General features: G+C 67.3%; 2 protein-coding genes across 2 annotated transcripts in view; both read left to right on the top strand.

Annotated features, from left to right (window-relative positions):
* Window positions 1–10,233, top strand: part of RNF31 (ring finger protein 31) — a 32,315-nt gene extending 22,082 nt beyond the window's left edge. Inside the window, 5 exon segments of the mRNA XM_067314957.1 lie at window positions 1,221–1,323; window positions 4,086–4,142; window positions 6,503–6,599; window positions 8,858–9,029; window positions 9,995–10,233. Of these exon segments, the coding sequence (XP_067171058.1) occupies window positions 1,221–1,323; window positions 4,086–4,142; window positions 6,503–6,599; window positions 8,858–9,029; window positions 9,995–10,054 (489 nt within the window). The 3' untranslated portion in view covers window positions 10,055–10,233.
* A 107-nt stretch (window positions 10,234–10,340) lies between these two features.
* IRF9 (interferon regulatory factor 9) lies at window positions 10,341–18,982 on the top strand. The gene is made up of 9 exons (XM_067314956.1): window positions 10,341–10,407; window positions 11,866–12,050; window positions 13,063–13,246; window positions 13,654–13,766; window positions 13,931–13,994; window positions 16,121–16,195; window positions 17,015–17,464; window positions 17,603–17,718; window positions 18,903–18,982. Exons 2-9 carry the CDS (start codon window positions 11,889–11,891, stop codon window positions 18,963–18,965), a joined length of 1,227 nt encoding a protein of 408 aa, XP_067171057.1. The 5' UTR covers window positions 10,341–10,407; window positions 11,866–11,888; the 3' UTR covers window positions 18,966–18,982.
* The last annotated feature ends 2,599 nt before the right edge of the window (window positions 18,983–21,581 follow it).

The following is a 21,581-nucleotide window of genomic DNA, read 5'->3' as shown; positions in this document are numbered from 1 at the left end:
CGGGTTCTGGGTCTCTATGGGCAGGGAGGGTCCCTAGGGAAGGGTTCTGGGGTCTCTATGGGGTGCTATGGGGCACATGGGGGTCTCTGTGGGGCAGAGGGGTCCCTAGGGGCAGCTCCAGGCTTCCTATGGGGTGCTATGGGGCACACGGGTGTCTCTATGGGGCAGGGGATCCTATGGGGCACTATGGGGGGCCATGGGCTCCCCGGGGGGGGTTCTGGGGTCTCCATGGGGCAGGGAGGGGTCCGTAGGGGGCAGCTCCAGGCTCCCTATGGGGCGCTATGGGACACACAGGGGTCCTCTATGGGCGGGGGGATCGCTGTGGGGCACGGGGGGGGGGGTCCCTATGGGGCGATATGGGGGGCCGTGGGCTCCCCGGGGGAGGTTCCGAGGTCTCTATGGGGCGCTATGGGGCACCGGGGGTCTCTATGGGGCAGGGAGGGTCCCTGGGGGGGGCTCCGGGCTCCCTATGGGGCGCTATGGGGCACCTGGGGGTCTCTATGGGGCAGGGGGGAGGTCCCTAGGGAAGGGTTCCGGGGTCTCTATGGGGTGCTATGGGGCACCTGGGGGTCTCTATGGGACAGGGGGGTCCCTAGGGGGGGCTCCAGGCTTCTATGGGGCGCTATGGGGCACACGGGGGTCTCTATGGGGCAGGGAGGATCCCTAGGGAAGGTTCCGGGTCTCTATGGGGCGCTATGGGGCACACGGGTGTCTCTATGGGGCAGGGGGATCCCTATGGGGCACTATGGGGGGCCATGGGCTCCCCGGGGGGGTTCTGGGGTCTCCATGGGGCAGGGAGGGGTCCCTAGGGGGGGCTCCAGTCCCCCTATGGGGCACCTGGGGGTCTCTATGGGCAGGGGGGGTCCTTAACGGGCAGCTCCGGGCTCCCTATGGGGCGCTATGGGGCACACGGGGGTCTCTATGGGGCAGGGGGGGGTCCCTAGGGGGGGCTCCAGGTTCCCTATGGGGCACATGGGGGACTCTATGGGGCAGGAAGGGACCCTAGGGGGGGCTCCGGGCTCCTATGGGGCACATGGGGGTCTCTATGGGCAGGAGGATCGCTGTGGGGCACGGGGGGGGGGGTCGCTATGGGGGGGCCGTGGGCTCCCCGGGGGGGGGGAGGGGGTTCCGAGGTCTCTATGGGGCGCTGCGGGGAGCCCCGCGCCGCCGTGGGGCCGGGCGGGGGGCGGCGCCGTGGGGCTGACGGCGCCGTGGGGCAGAGCTGCCCCGAGCGCGGCTGCCCCCTGCGCGCCTCCCTGCACGGCCACCACCCCCGCGACTGCCTCTTCTACCTGCGCGACTGGGACCCCCCCCGCCTGCAGCGCGCCTGCTCCAGGTGCCCCACGGCGCCGCGCCCGGGCCGGCTGGGGGGCGCTATGGGGCGCTACGGGGTGCTGGGGGGCATTAGGGGGTGTTATGGGGCACCGTGAGGCAGCTATGGGGTGCTATAGGGCAGTTATGGGGTGGTATGGTGCAGTTATGGGGTGCTGTGGGGCAGCTATGGGGCACTATGGGGCGCTACGGGGTGCTGGGGGGCGCTGGGGGCTGCTATGGGTGCTATAGGGCAGTTATGGGGTGGTGCGGGGCAGTTGTGGGGTGTTAGGGGGTGCTGGGGGGCAGCTGGGGGGCGCTATGGGGCAGGTGGGGCTCCTATGGGGCGCTACGGGGCGCTGAAAGGCAGCTGGGGGGTGTTACAGGGTGCTATGGGGCAGCTATGAGGTGTCGTGGGGCAGCTATGGAGTGGTATGGGGCAGCTATGGGGTGCTGGGGGCTGCTATGGGCGCTGTGGGGTGCTGGGGGGCTGCTGTGGGGCGCTACGGGGCGCTGAAAGGCAGCTGGGGGTGTTACAGGGTGCTGTGGGGCAGCTATGAGGTGTCGTGGGGCAGCTATGGGTGGTATAGGGCAGCTATGGGGTGCTGTGGGGCAGCTATGGGGCGCTACGGGATGCTGGGGGCTGCTATGGGGTGCTATAGGGCAGTTATGGGGTGGTGCGGGGCAGTTGTGGGTGTTAGGGGGTGCTGGGGGGCTGCTATGGGGTGTTATGGGCTGCTATGGGGCGCTATGGGGCACCATGGGGCAGCTATGGGGTGCTGTGGGGCAGTTATGGGGCGCTATGAGGCACTACGGGGTGCTGAAAGGCAGCTGGGGGTGTTACAGGGTGCTATGGGGCAGCTATGGGGTGCTGGGGGGCTGCTATGGGGCGCTACGGGGTGTTGGGGGGCATTAGGGGGTGTTATGAGCCACCGTGGGGCAGCTATGGGGTGCTGTAGGGTAGTTATGGGTGGTATGGGGCGCTGTGGGCTGCTATGGGGCGCTGTGGGGTGCTGGGGGGCTGCTGTGGGGCGCTACGGGGTGCTGAAGGCAGCTGGGGGGTGTTACAGGGTGCTATGGGGCAGCTATGAGGTGTCATGGGGCAGCTATGGGTGATATAGGGCAGCTATGGGGTGGTATGGGGCAGCTATGGGGTGCTGTGGGGCAGCTATGGGGCAGCTATGCGGTGCTATGGGGTTCCGAAAGGCAGCTGGGGGGTGTTACAAGGTGCTATGGGGCAGCTATGGGGCACCGTGGGGCAGCTATGGGGTGCTGTGGGGCAGCTATGGGGCGCTATAAGGCACTACGGGGTGCTGAAAGGCAGTTGGGGGGTGTTACAGGGTGTCATGGGGCAGATATGGGTGTCATGGGGCAGCTATGGGGTGCTATGGGGCAGCTATGGGGTGCTGTGGGGCAGCTATGGGGCAGCTATGGGGTGCTACGGGGTTCCGAAGGCAGCTGGGGGTGTGTACAAGGTGCTATGGGGCAGCTATGGGGTGCTGTGGGGCAGCTATGGGGCAGCTATGCGGTGCTACGGGTTCCGAAAGGCAGCTGGGGGGTGTTACAAGGTGCTATGGGGCAGCTATGGGGTGTTATGGGCTGCTATGGGGCGCTATGGGGCACCATGGGGCAGCTATGGGGTGCTGTGGGGCAGCTATGGGGCGCTGTAGGGCACTACGGGGTGCTGAAAGGCAGCTGGGGGGTGTTACAGGGTGCTATGGGGCAGCTATGAGGTGTCGTGGGGCAGCTATGGAGTGGTATGGGGCAGCTATGGGGTGCTGGGGGGCTGCTATGGGGCGCTGTGGGGTGCTGTGGGGCTGCTGTGGGGCGCTACGGGGCGCTGAAAGGCAGCTGGGGGGTGTTACAGGGTGCTGTGGGGCAGCTATGAGGTGTCGTGGGGCAGCTATGGGGTGCTGTGGGGCAGCTATGGGGCGCTACGGGGGGCTGGGGGGCATTAGGAAGTGTTATGGGGCACCGTGGGCAGCTATGGGGTGCTATAGGGTAGTTATGGGGTGGTATGGGGTGCTGTGGGGCTGCTGTGGGGCGCTGTGGGGTGCCGAAAAGCAGCTAGGGGGTGTTACAGGGTGCTATGGGACAGCTATGGGGTGGTATGGGGCAGTTATGGGGTGCTATGGGGCACTGTGGGGCAGCTATGGGGTGCTACGGGGTGCTGAAAGGCAGCTGGGGGGTGTTACAGGGTGCTATGGGGCAGCTATGAGGTGTCGTGGGGCAGCTATGGGGTGGTATGGGGCAGCTATGGGGTGCTGGGGGCTGCTATGGGGCGCTATGGGGCGCTACGGGGTGCTGGGGGGCATTAGGGGGTGTTATGAGCCACCGTGGGGCAGCTATGGGGTGCTGTAGGGTAGTTATGGGGTGGTATGGGGCGCTGTGGGGCTGCTATGGGGCGCTGTGGGGTGCTGGGGGGCTGCTGTGGGGCGCTACGGGGTGCTGAAAGGCAGCTGGGGGGTGTTACAGGGTGCTATGGGGCAGCTATGGGGTGCTATGGGGCACTGTGGGACAGTTATGGGGCACTGTGGGGCAGCTAGGGGGTGTTGCAGGGTGCTGTGGCGCGGTGGGGGGGAGCTGTGGGGCAGCTATGGGGCAGGGGGAGGGCAATGAGGCAGCTATGGGGCAGGAGGGGGCCATGGGGCAGCTATGGGGCAGCCATGGGCAGGAGGGGGCCGTGGGGCAGCCGTGGGGCAGGGGGAGGGCGGCGCCGTGGGGCAGCCGTGGGGCAGCCGCGCTCACCGTGGGTCTCCCTTCCCCCCCCCCAGGAGAACGGCGTCGCCTTCGACACGGAGCCGCCGCCCGGCGCCCGCCCCCGCCCGGAGGTGGGGCCGCCCCCACACGCGTGTCCTCGGCGTGTCGCGCCCCCGTCACCTCCCCCCCCATGTGTCACCCCGGGTGTCACCCGCACGCGTCACCCGCACGCGCGTCACCCCGTGGGCCCCGCGTGCAACCTGTCCCGTGTCCTTAGCGTTGTCCTTAGCGTGTCCTTAGCATGTTGTTAGCGTGTCGTTAGCGTGTCACACCCCTGTCACCCCCCGTGTCACCCACACGTGTCACCCTGTGTGTCACCCGCACACGTCACCCCATGGGCCCTGTGTGTAACCTGTCCAGGTGTCCTTAGCGGTGTACTTAGCGTGTACTTAGCGTGTTGCTAGTGTGTCATTAGGGTGTCGCACCCCTGTCACCCCCCACGTGTCACCCCGTGTGTCACCCGCACGTCGCCCACACGTGTCACCCTGTGCGTCACCCCCATGCGTCACCCCGTGGGCCCCACGTGTAACCTGTCCCATGTCCTTAGTGTGTACTTAGTGTGTCCTTAGCATGTTCTTAGTGTGTTGTTAGTGTGTCAAGGTGTCATTAGCATGTCGCACCCTTGTCACCCACACGTGTCACCCTGTGTGTCACCCTGTGTGTCACCCGCACGTCACCCCGTGGGCCCCAAGTGTAACCTGTTCCGTGTCCTTAACATGTCCTTAGCATGTCTATAGTGTGTCCTTAGCATGTTGTTAGCATGTCACACCTGTCACCCATATATGTCACCCCACATCACCTGTGGGTCACCTGTGTGTCACCCGCATGCGTCACCCCATGGGCCCCATGTGTAACCTGTCCCGTGTCCTTAGCATGTCCTTAGCGTGTCCTTAGCGTGCACTTAGCATGTTCTTAGCATGTCATTAGTGTGTCATTGGTGTGTCACACCCGTGTCACCTGTATGTTTACCCCGCGTGTCACCCGTGTGTCACCTGCACACGTCACCCCATGGGCCGTGTGTAACTTGCCCTGTATCCTTAGCATGCCCTTAGCATGTCCTTGGCATGCTAGCATGTTGTTAGCATGTCACACCAGTGTCACCCGTATATGTCACCCCGTGTGTCACCTGCGCGTCACCCGCACGCGTCACCCCGTGGGCCCTGTGTGTGACCTGTCCCATATCCTTAGCGTGTTGTTAGCATGTCGCTAGCATGTCATTAGCATGTTGTTAGTGTGTTCTTACCGTGCGCAGGGGGCTGTGAGTGTGGGGGTGTCGCATGTCTTTAGCGTGTCCTTAGTGTGTCCTTAGCATGTTGTTAGTGTGTCCTTAGTGTGTCCTTAGCATGTTGTTAGTGTGTCCTTAGCGTGTCCTTAGCATGTTGTTAGTGTGTCGCTAGGGTGTCATTAGCGTGTCACACCTGTCACCTGCGCGTGTCACCCCATGGGCCCCATGCGTAACCTGTCCTGTGTCCTTAGCATGTTCTTGGCGTGTCTATAGTGTGTCCTTAGCATGTCTTAGCATGTCGCACCAGTGTCACCCATATATGTCACCCCACATCACCTGTGTGTCACCCCAGCACTGTCACCCTGTGGGCCGTAACTTGTCCCGTATCCTTAGCATGTCATTACCATGTCCTTAGCATGTCATTAGTGTGCTAATATGTCATTAGCGTGTCACACCAGTGTCACCCGTATATGTCACCCCGTGTGTCACCTTGCGCGTCACCCGCATGCGTCACCCCGTGGGCCCTGCTTATAACCTGTCCCATATCCTTAGCGTGTTGTTAGCATGTCATTAGCATGTTTTAGCATGTCGTTAGCATGTTGTTAGCATGTCGTTAGTATGTCGTCAGCGCGTTCTTACCGTGCGCAGGGGGCTGCGAGTGTGGGGGGTGTTGCATGTCCTTAGCGTGTCCTCGGCACATCGTTAGCATGTTGTTAGCATGTCGATAGCATGTCGTTAGCGTGTCCTTGGCATGTCATGGCTGCGCGCAGGGGGCTGCGGGGTGCTGGAGCAGAAGGAGACGCCGGCGGGGGCTGCAGGCGTGGGGGCGTCGCGTGTCCTTGGCGTGTCCTTGGCGTGTCCTTGGCGTGTCCTTAGCGTGTCGTTAGCGTGTCCTTAGCATGTCGCTAGCGTGTCCTTAGTGTGTCCTTGCCGGGCGCAGGGGGCTGCGGGGTGCTGGAGCAGAAGGAGACGCCGGCGGGGGCTGCGGGCGGCGGGCGCGGGGGCATCGCGCGTCCTCGGCGCGTCGTTAGCGTGTCCTTGGCGTGTCGCTAGCGTGTCCTTAGCGTGTCGTGGCCGTGCACAGGGGGCTGCGGGGTGCTGGAGCAGAAGGAGACGCCGGTGGGGGCTGCGGGCGGCGGGCGCGGGGGCGTCGCGTGTCCTTAGCGTGTCGCTAGCGTGTCCTTAGCGTGTTCTCGCCGGGCGCAGGGGGCTGCGGGGTGCTGGAGCAGAAGGAGACGCCGGCGGGGCTGCGGGACGAGGCCTGCGGCAAGGAGGTGCTGCCGGGACACGCCGGCCTCTGCCTGTGAGCCGCCCCGGGGGGGGGATTTGGGGGGGTCTCGGGGGGGATTTGGGGGTCCCAGGGGGGATTTGGGGGGTATTTGGGGTCCCTAGAGGGGGAAATTGGGGGGATTGGAGGTCCCTGGGGGATTTGGGGGGTCCCTGGGGGGGGCATTTGGGGGGGTATCGGGGGGTATTTGGGATTCCCAGGGGGTATTTGGGGGTATTAAGGGTCCCTGGGGGGATTTGGGGGGTCTCGGGGTATTTCGGGGTATTAGGGGTCCCTGGGGGGGGGATTGGGGGTCCCTAGGGAGGGAATTAGGAGGGATTGGGGGTCCCTGGAAAGATTTGGGGGTCCCTGGGGGGGGATTGGGGGTATTGGGGGTCCCTGGGGTGATATTTGGGACTCCCGGGGGGTATTTGGGGTCCCTGGGGGATTTGGGGGTCCCTGGGGGGGGGATTGGGGGTGTTGGGGGTTCCTGGGGGGATTTGGGGGTCCCTAGAAGGGGTATTTGGGGGTATTAGGGGGTATCAGCAGTCAGCTGGGGGGGGATTTGGGTCTCTTTGGGGGCGTTTGGGGCCGGGGGGGGGGTGTTGGGGGTCAGCTGGGCGTTTGGGATCCATCGGGGGCGTCGGGGTTAGTCAGGGGGTGTCAGGATCAGTCAGGGGGGTGCCGGGGGGCTGTTAGAGGGGTGTTGGAGTCAGTCGGGGGGTGCCGGGGGGCTGTTAGAGGGGTGTTGGAGTCAGTCGGGGGGTGTCAGGGTCACTTAGAGGGTGTTGGGGTCAGTCAGAGGTGGCAGGGCCAGTCAGGGGGGTGTCGGGGGGCCGTTGGAGGGGTGTCGGAGTCAGTTAGTGGGTGCCGGGGGGCTGTTAGAGGGGTGTCGGAGTCAGTCGGGGGGTGTCAGGGTCACTTAGAGGGTGTTGGGGTCAGTCGGAGGTGCCAGGGTCAGTCAGGGGGTGTCGGGGGGCCGTTGGAGGGGTGTCGGAGTCAGTTAGTGGGTGTCAGGGTCAGTCAGGGGGTGTCAGGATCAGTCAGGGGGGTGCCGGGGGGCTGTTAGAGGGGTGTTGGAGTCAGTCGGGGGGTGTCAGGGTCAGTCAGGGGGGTGTCGGGGGGCCGTTAGAGGGGTGTTGGAGTCAGTTAGTGGGTGTCAGGGTCAGTCAGGGGGTGTCAGGATCAGTCAGGGGGGTGTCGGGGGGCCGTTAGAGGGGTGTTGGAGTCAGTTAGTGGGTGTCAGGGTCAGTCAGGGGGTGTCAGGATCAGTCAGGGGGGTGTCGGGGGGCTGTTAGAGGGGTGTCGGAGTCCGTCAGGGGGGTGTCAGGGTCACTTAGAGGGTGTTGGGGTCAGTCGGAGGTGCCAGGGCCAGTCAGGGGGGTGTCGGGGGGCCGTTGGAGGGGTGTCGGAGTCAGTTAGTGGGTGTCGGGGGGCTGTTAGAGGGGTGTCGGAGTCAGTCGGGGGGTGTCAGGGTCACTTAGAGGGTGTTGGGGTCAGTCGGAGGTGGCAGGGCCAGTCAGGGGGTGTCGGGGGGCCGTTGGAGGGGTGTCGGAGTCAGTCAGTGGGTGCCGGGGGGCTGTTAGAGGGGTGTTGGAGTCAGTCGGGGGGTGTCAGGGTCACTTAGAGGGTGTTGGGGTCAGTCGGAGGTGTCAGGGTCAGTCAGGGGGGTGTCGGGGGGCCGTTGGAGGGGTGTCGGAGTCAGTCAGTGGGTGTCGGGGGGCTGTTAGAGGGGTGTCGGAGTCAGTCGGGGGGTGTCAGGGTCACTTAGAGGGTGTTGGGGTCAGTCGGAGGTGTCAGGGTCAGTCAGGGGGGTGTCGGGGGGCCGTTGGAGGGGTGTCGGAGTCAGTTAGTGGGTGCCGGGGGGCTGTTAGAGGGGTGTTGGAGTCAGTCGGGGGGTGTCAGGGTCACTTAGAGGGTGTTGGGGTCAGTCGGAGGTGGCAGGGCCAGTCAGGGGGGTGTCGGGGGGCCGTTGGAGGGCTGTCGGAGTCAGTCAGTGGGTGTCGGGGGGCTGTTAGAGGGGTGTCGGAGTCAGTCGGGGGGTGTCAGGGTCACTTAGAGGGTGTTGGGGTCAGTCGGAGGTGTCAGGGTCAGTCAGGGGGGTGTCGGGGGGCCGTTGGAGGGGTGTCGGAGTCAGTTAGTGGGTGCTGGGGTCAGTCAGGGGGTGGCGGGGGGGTGTTTGGGTGGTATTGGGGTCAGCCGGGGGTGTCGGGGTCAGTCGGGGGGGTTGGACCCCCCCACGCACACCCCCACGCCCCGTTTTTGGGGGTCCCCCCGTCCCCCCGTCGCGCCAGGGCGCACTACAAGGAGTACCTGGTGCGGCGCATCAACGAGCGCCGCCTCGACCCGGCGCCGCTCTACTCGCTGCCGGAGCTGCGCGCCGCCGCCGAGCGCCACCTGCCCGCGCCGCCGCCCCCCCGCGCCGCCGCCGAGCCCCCCGCCGCCTACCGCCGCCGCCTCCTCCAGGTGGGCGGGGCCTCCGCCGCGCCGGTGGGCGGGGCCTGCGGCGGGGTGGGGTTTGCGCTGCAGGGGGGCGTGGCTTGCGCCGAGGGGGCGTGGCTTGAGCGGCAGGGGTGTGCCCGTGGGGGGTATATTTTGCACTGAGGGGGTGTGGCTTGCACCGCGGGGGCGTGGCCTGCACCACAGGGGCATGCCCACAGCAGGTATAGTTTGCACAGAGGGGGGCGTGGCTTGTGTGGTGGGGGTGTGGCTTGAGCAGCAGGAGTCATGGCTACGTGGGTATAGTTTGCATGGTGGGGGCGTGGCCTGCGCCGCGGGGGGCGTGGCCACGCAGATGCTTTGCATGGCGGGGGAACGCACCCCGAATTGGGTATAGTTTGCACGGGGGGCGTGGCTTGCACCGCGGGGGCGTGGCTTGAGCGGCAGGGGCGTGCCCGTGGCAGGTACAGTGTGCACTGGGGGGCGTGGTTTGTGCGGTGGGGGCGTGGCCTGCACCACAGGGGGCAGCACCCATGGCAGGTATAGTTTGTGTGGAGGGGGGCGTGGCCTGCACCACAGGGGTGTGCCCATGGCGGGTATAGTTTGCACTGAGGGGGGCGTGGCCTGCACCGCGGGGGGCGGCACCCATGGCAGGTATAGTTTGCATGGAGGGCGTGGCTTGCACGGCAGGGGCGTGGCTTGAGCGGCGGAGGGCATGCCCGTGGCAGGTATAGTTTGCACTGAGGGGGGGCGTTGCCTGCGTGGTGGGGGCGTGGCCGCGCAGGGTATACTTTGCATTGAGGGGGCGTGGCTTGAGTGGCGGGGGCGTGGCCCGCACGGCGGGTACGCTCTGCAGGGAGGAAGTACGGTTAGCGGGGAGGGGGGGGCGTGGCCCGCGCGGGACAATGGCTTGCGCAGAGGGGGGGGCGTGGCCTACGGGGGGGGGAGACAAAGGGCGCCTCAAGCCACGCCCCCCCTTCCCTTCCCCGTAGTGTCTCGCCCAGGAGGCGCCGCTGGGTCCTGCCGCCCCCCTGCCGCGCCGCCCGCAGTGACCGATACTGTGTGTTTTGCGGGGGGGGGGGGATCCTCTTTTGGGGTCCCCCTCCCCCCCGTTTTTGGGGTTCCCCCACCCCGTTTTGGGGATCCCACATGCTTTTTGGCGAATTCTCCCTTATTTGGGGGTCTTTCCCCCCCCCCCCCCGTTTACTTCCTGCTCAATAAAAGCTGCCTCCCCCCCTCCCCCCTCAGCTCTATGTGTCTCCGTGCGGTTTCTCGCTCCGCGCTCGCGGCCCCGCCCGTCGTGGGGGCGTGGCCTGCTGGGGAAGGGGGTGGGCGTGGCCCGCGGCGCGGCGGTCACGTGATTTCGAGGAAGCGGCCGCGGCGGCTGCGGGGCAGCAGGAAGGAGGTGAAGGGGGGACCCGGGGGGGGGGGGGACACACAGGGGGACGGTGACGTCACGGGGGGGGTGACACCGCGGGGGGGGGAGGGGGGAGGTGGTGGTGGCGCCCCCGGGTCCCTAATGTCGCCCCCCCCCCCCCGTGTCCCCATGTCCTGGTGTCCCCGTGTCCCCATGTCCCATATCCCCGTGTCCCCCATGTCCAATATCCCCATGTCCTGGTGTCCCCATGTCCTCCACGTCCCATGTCCATGTCCCCCCCTGTCCCCATGTCCCATGTCCTCCATGTCCATGTCCTCCGTGTCCCATATCCCTGCATGTCCCATGTTCTCCGTGTTTCCATGTCCCTCCATGTCCCTTCACATCCCATGTCCCCCATGTCCCATGATCCCCCATGTCCCTCCCTGTCACATGTGCCCCCATGTCCTCCCATGTCCCATGTCCCTCCATGTCCTGGTGTCCCCCATGTCCCATGTCCACGTCCCATGTCCTCCATGTCCCATGTCCCCCCACTTCCCATGTCCTATGTCCCATGTCTTCCATGTCCCTCCACGTCCCATGTCCCCCCATGTCCCTCCATGTCACGTCTCTCCATGTCCCATGTCCCCCCACATCCAATGTCCCATGTCCATGTTCTCCATGTCCATGTCCATGTCCCATGTCCTCCATGTCACATGTCCCCCCATGTCCCACATCCCATGTCCCATGTCCATGTTCTCCATGTCCATGTCCCTCCATGTCCCATGTCCTCCATGTCCATGTCCCATGACCCCCCATGTCCCTCCCTGTCACGTGTGCCCCCATGTCCCATGTCCTGGTGTCCCCCATGTCCCATGTCCACATCCCATGTCCCCCCATGTCCCTCCACGTCCCATGTCCCACGTCCCTCCATGTCCCCTCATGTCCCATGTCCCATATCCCATGTCCACGTCCCATGTCCCCCATGTCCCATGTTCTCCATGTCCATGTCTTTCATGCCTCATGTCCTCCATGTCCTCCATGTCCCCTGTCCCCCCACGTCCCTCCATGTCATGTGTCTCCATGTTCTATGTTCTCCATGTCCCATGTCCTCCATGTCCTGGTGTCCCCCATGTCCATGTTCCCGCGTCCTCCATGTTCCCATGTCCCCCCGTGTCCCATGTCCTATGTCCCCCCATATCCCACGTCCTCCATGTCCTGGTGTCCCCCATGTCCATGTTCCCGCGTCCTCCATGTTCCCATGTCCCCCCACGTCCATGTCCCACGTCCTCCATGTCCCCATGTCCCCCCGTGTCCCATGTCCCTCCATGTCACGTGTGTCTCCATGTCCTATGTCCCCCCATATCCCACGTCCTCCATGTCCTGGTGTCCCCCCGTGTCCACGTTCCCGCGTCCTCCATGTTCCCACGTCCCCCCACGTCCCCCGCGTGTCCCCCACGTCCCCCCCCACACGCGTGTACTGACCCCTGCGCGGTCGCCGTGGGGCAGGAAGGTGACGGGTGGCGGCGGCCATGTCGGGTCGCCGGCGCCTTCGTCCCTGGCTGGTGGCGCAAGTGGAGAGCGGCCGCTTCGCCGGGCTCGAGTGGGACGACGGGGCGCGGAGCGCCGTGCGCATCCCCTGGAAGCACGCCGGCAAGCAGGACCACGGCCCCCGCGACGCCGCCTTCTTCCAGGTGGGGACGCGCCGGAACACGCCAGTGACACGCTAAAAACATGCATAAACACGCTAGCGACACGCTAAGCCGCGGGGGGTGGGGGTTGTCCCGGCGCGGCGCCGGCAAGCGGGACCGCGGCCCCCGCGACGCCGCCTTCTTCCAGGTGGGAACGCGCCGGAACACGCTAAAGACACGCTAACGACACGCGTAAACACGCTAGCGACACGCTAACGACACGCTAAGCCGCGGGGGGTGGGGGTTGTCCCGGCGCGGCGACGGTGAGCGGGACCGCGGCCCCCGCGACGCCGCCTTCTTCCAGGTGGGAACGCGCCAAAACACGCTAACAACACGCATAAACATGCTAACTACATGCTAACCACATGCTAAGCAGCTGAGACAACATGCTAACGACATGCTAACGACATGCTAACGCATCGTAGCTACGCTTCAGGCACATACTAGTGACAGTACTGACATGCACACGTAACATGGAGGTGGTGTGTGCATGAGTGGCGCCCCTGGCGTGTCCTTAGCGTGTCCTTAGCATGTTGGGGGCGGAGTCTAAGATCAAGCTCCGCCCCAGGGCGCCAAGACCCTGTTACCTGCGTCCGCGCAGCACGTGTCACCCGCGACACCTCTGTGTCCGGCGTGGCGCGTCCTTAGCGTGTCCTTAGCATGTCCTTAGCGTGTCGTGGGGGCGGAGCCTAAGATCAAGCTCCGCCCCGGGGCGCCAAGACCCCGTTACCTGCGTCCACGCAGCACATGTCCCCCATGACGCCTCCATGTCCGGTGCGGCTGGTCCTTAGCAGGTCCTTAGCATGTCCTTAGTGTGTCCTTAGCATGTCCTTAGTGTGTCCTTAGCATGTCCTTAGCGTGTCGTGGGGGCGGAGCCTAAGATCAAGCTCCGCCCCGGGGCTCCCCAGACCCCGTTACCTGCGTCCGTGCGGCACGTGTCCCCCGCGACGCCTCCGTGTGCGGCGCGGCGGCTCCTTAGCGTGTGCTTAGCGTGTCGTGGGGGCGTGTCGCGCAGGCGTGGGCGGAGTTCAAGGGCAAGCTCCGCCCCGGGGCGCCGCCCGACCCCGCCGGCTGCAAGACCCGCCTCCGCTGCGCCCTCAACAAGAGCCCCGAGTTCGCCGAGGTGCCCGAACGCTCCCGCCTCGACGGGCCCCACCCCTACAAGGTGTACCGCCTCCTGCCCGGCCCCGCCCCCCGCGGTGAGCCACGCCCCCTGCCCCGCCCCCCAACGGCGGCAGCCCCGCCCCCCCCCCCCCGGGGCCCAGGTGCATGGGGGAGGGGCCCAGGCGTCCGGGAAGGGGCCCAGGCGTCCGGGGAAGGGGCCCAGGTGTCTGGGAAAAGGGGCCCAGGCGTCTGGGAAAAGGGGCCCAGGTGTTTGGGAAAAGGGGCCCAGGCGTCCGGGTGAAGGGGCCCAGGCGTCCGGGAAGGGGCCCAGGCGTCCGGGAAGGGGCCCAGGTGTCCGGGGAAGGGGCCCAGGCGTCCGGGGAAGGGGCCCAGGTGTCTGGGAAAAGGGGCCCAGGTGTCTGGGAAAAGGGGCCCAGGCGTCTGGGAAAAGGGGCCCAGGCGTCCGGGCAAGGGAAGGACCCAGGCGTCCGGGTGCCCGCAGCTGGGCCGCCCCCCCGGCGCGCTGGGCCCCGCCCCCGGCAGGAGTCCGGCTCCAGCCCCCCGGCGACGACCCCCCCGGAAGCGGCCGCCGACCCCCAGCCCCACGGCGAGGCGGTAGGTGGGGCGGGGGGGGCAGTTGGGGGGCCGGGCGGGAGGTGGGGGGGCAGTTAGGGGGCAGGTGGGGGCAGTTAGGGGGTGGGGGGGCAGGTGGGGGGCAGTTAGGGGGCAGGTGTGGGGCAGGGTCCCCCCCCCCCCACGGCCGCTCTCTGCCCCCCCAGGCACCGTCCCCCAGCCCCGATGACGCCGAGGCCGCGGAGCCCCCCCCGGACGCCTGGGCCCCTCGTGAGAGCTGGGGGGGGGCAACCGGGGGGCAGTTGTGGGGCTGGGGGGGCAGTTGTGGGGGTGGGGAGGGCGCTCGGGGGGCAGTTGTGGGGCTGGGGGGGCAGTTGTGGGGGTGGGGAGGGCGCTCGGGGGGCAGTTAGGGGTCGGGGGGCAGTTGCGGGGGTGGGGAGGGCGCTCGGGGGGCAGTTAGGGGTCGGGGGCAGTTGCGGGGGTGGGGAGGGCGCTCGGGGGGCAGTTAGGGGTCGGGGGGGCGGTTGTGGGGGTGGGGAGGGCGCTCGGGGGGCAGTTAGGGGTCGGGGGGGCAGTTGTGGGGGTGGGGAGGGCGCTCGGGGGGCAGTTAGGGGTTGGGGGGGCGGTTGCGGGGGTGGGGAGGGCGCTCGGGGGGGCAGTTAGGGGTCGGGGGGCAGTTGCGGGGGTGGGGAGGGCGCTCGGGGGGGCAGTTAGGGGTCGGGGGGCAGTTGCGGGGGTGGGGAGGGCGCTCGGGGGGCAGTTGTGGGGCTGGGGGGGCGGTTGTGGGGGTGGGGAGGGCGCTCGGGGGGCAGTTAGGGGTCGGGGGGGGCGGTTGTGGGGGTGGGGAGGGCGCTTGGGGGGCAGTTAGGGGTCGGGGGGCAGTTGCGGGGGTGGGGAGGGCGCTCGGGGGGCAGTTGTGGGGCTGGGGGGGCGGTTGTGGGGGTGGGGAGGGCGCTCGGGGGGCAGTTAGGGGTCGGGGGGGTGGTTGTGGGGGTGGGGAGGGCGCTCGGGGGGCAGTTAGGGGTCGGGGGGGCGGTTGTGGGGGTGGGGAGGGCGCTTGGGGGGCAGTTAGGGGTCGGGGGGCAGTTGCGGGGGTGGGGAGGGCGCTCGGGGGGCAGTTGTGGGGCTGGGGGGGCGGTTGTGGGGGTGGGGAGGGCGCTCGGGGGGGCAGTTAGGGGTCGGGGGGGCAGTTGCGGGGGTGGGGAGGGCGCTCGGGGGGCAGTTGTGGGGCTGGGGGGGCGGTTGTGGGGGTGGGGAGGGCGCTCGGGGGGCAGTTAGGGGTCGGGGGGCAGTTGCGGGGGTGGGGAGGGCGCTCGGGGGGCAGTTGTGGGGCTGGGGGGGCGGTTGTGGGGGTGGGGAGGGCGCTCGGGGGGCAGTTAGGGGTCGGGGGGCAGTTGTGGGGGTGGGGAGGGCGCTCGGGGGGCAGTTAGGGGTCGGGGGGGCGGTTGTGGGGGTGGGGAGGGCGCTCGGGGGGCAGTTGTGGGGCTGGGGGGGCGGTTGTGGGGGTGGGGAGGGCGCTCGGGGGGCAGTTAGGGGTCGGGGGGCAGTTGTGGGGGTGGGGAGGGCGCTCGGGGGGCAGTTAGGGGTCGGGGGGCAGTTGTGGGGGTGGGGAGGGCGCTCGGGGGGCAGTTGTGGGGCTGGGGGGGCGGTTGTGGGGGTGGGGAGGGCGCTCGGGGGGCAGTTAGGGGTCGGGGGGCAGTTGCGGGGGTGGGGAGGGCGCTCGGGGGGCAGTTGTGGGGCTGGGGGGGCGGTTGTGGGGGTGGGGAGGGCGCTCGGGGGGCAGTTAGGGGTCGGGGGGCAGTTGTGGGGGTGGGGAGGGCGCTCGGGGGGCAGTTAGGGGTCGGGGGGGCGGTTGTGGGGGTGGGGAGGCGCTCGGGGGGCAGTTGTGGGGCTGGGGGGGCGGTTGTGGGGGTGGGGAGGGCGCTCGGGGGGCAGTTAGGGGTCGGGGGGCAGTTGCGGGGGTGGGGAGGGCGCTCGGGGGGCAGTTGTGGGGCTGGGGGGGCGGTTGTGGGGGTGGGGAGGGCGCTCGGGGGGCAGTTAGGGGTCGGGGGGCAGTTGCGGGGGTGGGGAGGGCGCTCGGGGGGCAGTTGTGGGGCTGAGGGGGCAGTTAGGGGGCTGGGGGGGCAGTTATGGGGCTGGGGGGGCGGTTGCGGGGGTGGGGAGGGCGCTCGGGGGGCAGTTAGGGGTCGGGGGGGCAGTTGTGGGGGTGGGGAGGGCGCTCGGGGGGCAGTTAGGGGTCGGGGGGGCAGTTGCGGGGGTGGGGAGGGCGCTCGGGGGGCAGTTAGGGGTCGGGGGGGCGGTTGCGGGGGCGGGGAGGGCGCTCGGGGGGGCAGTTAGGGGTCGGGGGGCAGTTGTGGGGGGGTGGGGCGCCGTGGGCCTGACCCCGCCCTCCCCAGCCCCGGCCCCGCCCCCGGCCCCGCCCAACTTTGACATCGTCATGGAGAGCTTGGAGCCCCTCCCCCCCGCCCAGGGTAAGCCCCGCCCCCGCCCCAGAGCCCCGCCCCACCCTAAGCCCCGCCCCCAGGGTCGGCCTGCCCTGGCCACACCCCCCCACTGTGGCCTGGCCCCGCCCCCAGCCCGGCCCCCGCCCCCCAGCCCACCACCCCCACTGTGGCCCCGCTGCTCCCCAGCATTGGCCCCGCCCCCAGCACGGTGTAGCCCCGCCCCCAGGGCTGACCCAGCCGTGGCCCTGCCCCCAGCCTGGCCCCCACTATGGCCCCGCCCCTAGCCCAACCTGGCCCCGCCCCCAGCCCACCTTAGCCCCACCCCCAGCACAACCAGGCCCTGCCCCCAGCCCTGGCCCCGCCCCCAGTACGGCCAGCCCCGCCCCCAGCCCTGTCCCAACCCCCAACACTGGCCCCCCCCTCAACTAGAGCCAGGCTCCGCCCCAGCCCTGGCCCCGCCCCCCAGCCCAGCCTGGCCCTCACTGTGGCCCCACCCCTCGCCCAGTCTGGCCCCGCCCCCAGCCCACCTTAGCCCCACCCCCAGCCCTGTCCCAACCCCCAACACTGGCCCCTCCCCCAACTAGAGCCAGGCTCCGCCCCAGCCCTGGCCCCGCCCCTAACCCAGCCAAGCCCCACCCCCAGCCCTGTCCCAACCCCCCCAACGCTGGCCACGCCCCCACTAGAGCCAAGCCCCGCCCCCAGCCCCACCTGGCCTCCGCAGCCCGGTCCCAACCCCCAGCCCCTCCTACACTAACCCTGCCACATTGACCCCGCCCCCCGCGCTAACCCCGCCCCCCGCCCTGACCCCGCCCCCCGCGCTAACCCCGCCCCCTCCACCCCTGGCAGGGGGGGCGGCGCTGGGGCTGCGCCTGTGGCTGGGGGGGTCGCTGGCTTGGCGGGGTTGGCTGCCGCCCGGCGACTACCTGCTGAGCCCCCCCGGCCCCCCGGGGCCGCCGCCGCCGCCGGGGGGGGCGCTGCTGCCCCGCCTGCTGCTGCCCCGCCCCGAGGCGCCGTGGGGCAGCGCCGCCGCCGCCGTGGGGGGCAACAACGCCAACGCCGTGGGGCAGCTGCTGGCCGGCCTGCGGCCCGGCTTGCTGGTAGCCAGCAGCGCCCGGGGCCTTTTCGTGCGGCACCGGGGCGAAGCGCCCGTCTACTGCGCCCCCCCCCTGCCCCACGGCGGCGGCGGTGCCGAGCCCCACGGCGACGGCGGCGGCGCTGAGCCCCCCCAGCCCCACGGCGGCCCCCTGGAGCGCGGCGCCGTGGTGCAGGTGTTCGACGCGCAGCGCTTCCGCCAAGGTGAGCCCCCCCCCCCCCTTTTTTCCCCCCCTCGATCCGCTGCCCCACGGCGGCGGGTGCTGCTGCCCCACGGCGGGTGCTGCTGCCCCACGGCGGGTGTGTTTGTTTTTTGTCTCCCCCCCCCCCCCCCCCCGGCAGAGGCGGCGCAGCACCGAGCGGGGCTGGGGCCCTGCCCCCCGGCGCGGGTCACCTTGGCCGTGGGGCGGGAGCTGGGCGCCGGCGAGGGGCCCGAGCGCGGCGCCCTCGTGCTGCAGGTGGGGCGGCCGTGGGGCGGCCGTGGGACGGCTATGGGGCGCAGGGTGCCACTTATGGGGCTGAAGGGGGCAGCTGGGGCGGATCCGGGGCCCGATGTGGGGCAGGCGGGTGGGTTATGGGGCAGATGGGGGGGCTATGGGGGGGTTTATGGGGCAGATGGGGGGGCTGTGGGGCAGCTATGGGGCACGGGGTGCCACTTATGGGGCTGAAGAGGGCAGCTGGGGCGGATCTGGGGCCCGACGTGGGGCAGACGGGTGGGCTATGGGGCACATGGGCAGGCTATAGGGCAGAGGAAGCAGATACAGGGCAGCTGGGGGGCAGCTATGGGGCAGTGGGGGGGCTATGGGGTGGTGGGGGCGGCTATGGGGCAGCTATGGGGCAGAGGGAGCAGATAGAGGGCAGCTGTGGGGCGGCTATGGGGCAGTGGGGGGGCTATGGGGGGGCTATGGGGCGGCTGTGGGGCGGCTGTGGGGCACGGGGTGCCACTTATGGGGCTGAAGGGGGCAGCTGGGGCGGATCCGGGGCCCGATGTGGGGCAGACAGGTGGGCTATGGGGCAGATTGGCAGGCTATAGGGCAGAGGAAGCAGATAGAGGGCAGCTGGGGGGCGGCTATGGGGCAGTGGGGGGGCTATGGGGCGGTGGGGGGGGCTATGGGGCAGCTATGGGGCACAGGGTGCTACTTATGGGGCTGAAGGGGGCAGCTGGGGCGGATCCAGGGCCCGATGTGGGGCAGATTGGCAGGCTATGGGGCAGCTATGGGGCAGAGAGAGCAGATAGAGGGCAGCTGGGGGGCGGCTATGGGGTGGTGGTGGGGCTATGGGGCAGCTGGGGGCAGAAAGAGGCAGATATGGGGCAGATGGGTGGGCTGTGGGGCAGCTGTGGGGCAGAAACGGGCAACTAGGGGGGGCTATGGGGCCACTAGGGGGCAGAAAGGGGCCGATATGGGGCAGAAGGGGGGGCTATGGGGCAGATTAGCAGGCTATGGGGCAGCTGTGGGGCAGAAAAGGGGAGATAGGGGGCAGCGGGAGCAGCTGGGGGGCAGAAGGGGGCAGCTATGGGGCAGAAGAGGGTGACTGGGGGGCAGCCGGACCGGCTACGGGCAGCTGGGGGGCAGCAGGGGCGGACGGGGGGCAGCTATGGGGCAGCCCCAGCCCCACTGACCCCCTTGTCGTCCCCCCCCAGCTGGAACAGGCCTTCGCCCAGCAGCTCCTCGAGGGCCCCACGGCGCCGCCCCCCCGCGCCTGAAGGGGGGCGGGGCTTCCTGCGCCACGCCCCTCCCCCCCAGCCCCACGGCGATCCCAGCCCCACGGCGACCCCCACCTCAGCCCCACGGCGACATCCCCCCCCGCCCCCCCGGCGCCTGCTCACCTGCCTTCGCGGCCGCTGTGGGGCCGGGCCGCCGTGGGGCAGAGCAGCCAGAGCAGACGCGTGTGGGGCAGGGGGGGGCCGCGCGCCCCACGTGAATAAAGGCGGGAGCAGCCGGCGGTGGCGGCAGCGGCGTCCGTGTGGGGCCGGGGCGGGAACACGCGTGTGCGGGAACCCCCCCCGTGTCCCCCCCCACGTCCCCTCTGCCCCCCGTCACCCCCCTGCGTCCCCCCATATCCCCTGATCCCCCCCCTCAGCCCCACTCCCCCGTCACCCCTGTGTCCCCCCCAAATTCCTCCGTGTCCCCCCCTGTCCCCCCGGTCCCCCTAACCCCCCTGTCACCCCCCCCGTGTCCCCCCCATATCCCCCGATCCCCCCCCCCCTCAGCCCCACTCCCCCGTCACCCCCGTGTCCCCCCCCCCCAATTCCCCCATGTCCCCCCCGGTCCCCTCCGTCCCCCCAACCCCCCTGTCCCCCCCCAATCCCCGCTGTCCCCCCCCCTTGTCCCCTCTGTGTGTCCCCCCCCCCCCACCGCGACGTCGCCTCTCCCTCACACCGCGCCCGCCAACGAGCGTCGCCCGCTCCCTGAGGAGAATTGGCGGGAAAGGCGCGGCGCCTCCCGATTGGCCCGCGGCGGAAGGCGGAGCGCCTCCCATTGGCTGCCCGCCGCAGTCTCCGCGGCACGTGACGGGGCCAGGAGGCGGCGGGAGGGGGGGGCGGAGCGAAGAGAACCTCCACCCGATTGGCTGGAGGAGAAGACTGGGAGGGAGGGGTGCGGTCCCACGTGGGCTCCCCCCCGCCCCCGTTCTGATTGGAGGGCGGGGAGCGGGAAGGGAGGGGGGGGGGGAGTCGCGCTCTGATTGGCCGCCGGGCCCCTTCTGCTGTCACTGGGGCGGGCGGCAGCTTCTCCCGCGTGCCGGGAGGTAAACAAAGCCGCTGATTGGCGAGCGCGCCTGAGGTGGGAAAGCTTCCTATTGGTCGGAGCGGGCGCGGGGGGCGGGACGAGGCGAGGTTATAAAAGGCGGAGGGCGGGCACCGCCTCTTTTCTTCGAGGGCGGCGGCGGTGGCGGCGGGAGGCGGCGCTGGCATCGCTCATTAGCGGCGCTAATTAGCCCTAATTAACGCCCCTGGCTCATTAACCTCCCTTTTCCTAACCTGTTCGGGACCCTTTCTCTGTGCTCGTAGGCGGGGCGAACTAATTAGAGACGAGGGCGGGATTAATTACTTCAGCTTTAATTAGCTCCTTTCCGTCGAGGCTAATTAGCGCGGAGGGGGGGGGGTGTAATTAGCGCGACTCCTCATTAACCGAGGCGATTCCGGCAGCTTTGGGTTATAAATAGCTTATTTTGCTCAAAAAGAAGATTAAATAAGTCACCGAGTTAATTCTTTTTAAGCCTAATCTGTGCGTTTTATCTGCTTTAAATAATTGTTCATTAGCTTAATTAGCTTAATTAGCTTAATTAGCAGTTAGAGTAGTTTTAGTGATTGAAAGGTTTTAATTGCCTCTTTTTAATTCATCTACTAACTTATTAGTATTATTTATCTTGGAGTTAACTTTAATTAGTATTTTAACTAGTATTTTAACTTATAGCGGCATTAATTGTTAATTAGTTTTCTTAGTCTGTGTAAGGAAATTTAATGCTTTCATTAATAGAAGCTTTAACATATTTGGTTAATTAGTGGAACATTGTAATATTAGAATAAATAATTCCTGTTAGTTCCGGCTTTGCTGCTGGGTTTTAAGAGGTTGATTTATCCTGCTTAATTAATAAGTTAAATTTTTGTGGTTAATTAATAGCAAACTCTGTTAATTTGTCGATTAAATAGTTGAAATTAGTTCTTCTAATTGATTTATTCTAATTGACTTGTGCTGTAATTAGCGCCTCAGAGGGGCGCAGTCGCAAAATTAATTGTCGTGGGCTCTAATTAATTAATTGCCTTTATTTAGAATATTAAATTGTATTTAATATCTTATAAACCGGGTTAATATATTTAATGTGTAATTTAAGCCGATTATTTATTTAACTTAATATATTTAAGAGACTTAATTAATCCCTGTCCCAGCTCATTAATAAGATTATTTAATTCCTTGCTAGCTAATTAATAAGAGGTTTAATTAGGGCGGTTTTAGACTTCAAATTTGGGGGGGGGGATCCCGATTTTGGGGTGATTTTCAGGACTTTCGGGGGTCCCTGTATTTCGGGGCTCCCGAATTTGGGGCGTTTTCAGGCAATTTCGAGGCTCCCCTTTTTCTGCGGTCCCGAATTTGGGGCGTTTTCAGGCAATTTCGAGGCTGCCCCTTTTCTGCAGTCCCGAATTTGGGGCGTTTTCAGGCAATTTCGAGGCTGCCCCTTTTCTGCGGTCCCGAATTTGGGGCGTTTTCAGGCAATTTCGAGGCTCCCCCTTTTCTGCGGTCCCGAATTTGGGGCGTTTTGGGGCTCTTTGGGGGCCCCTCCCTTTTGGGTGAATTCGGGGGGTTTCGGGGCGCCCGCGCCA

This window comes from Apteryx mantelli, chromosome 39 (assembly GCF_036417845.1).
Source record: "Apteryx mantelli isolate bAptMan1 chromosome 39, bAptMan1.hap1, whole genome shotgun sequence".
NCBI lineage: Eukaryota > Metazoa > Chordata > Aves > Apterygiformes > Apterygidae > Apteryx > Apteryx mantelli.
The sequence above is the reverse complement of the archived record's forward strand: the minus strand, read 5'-3'. Positions and strand labels throughout refer to the sequence as shown.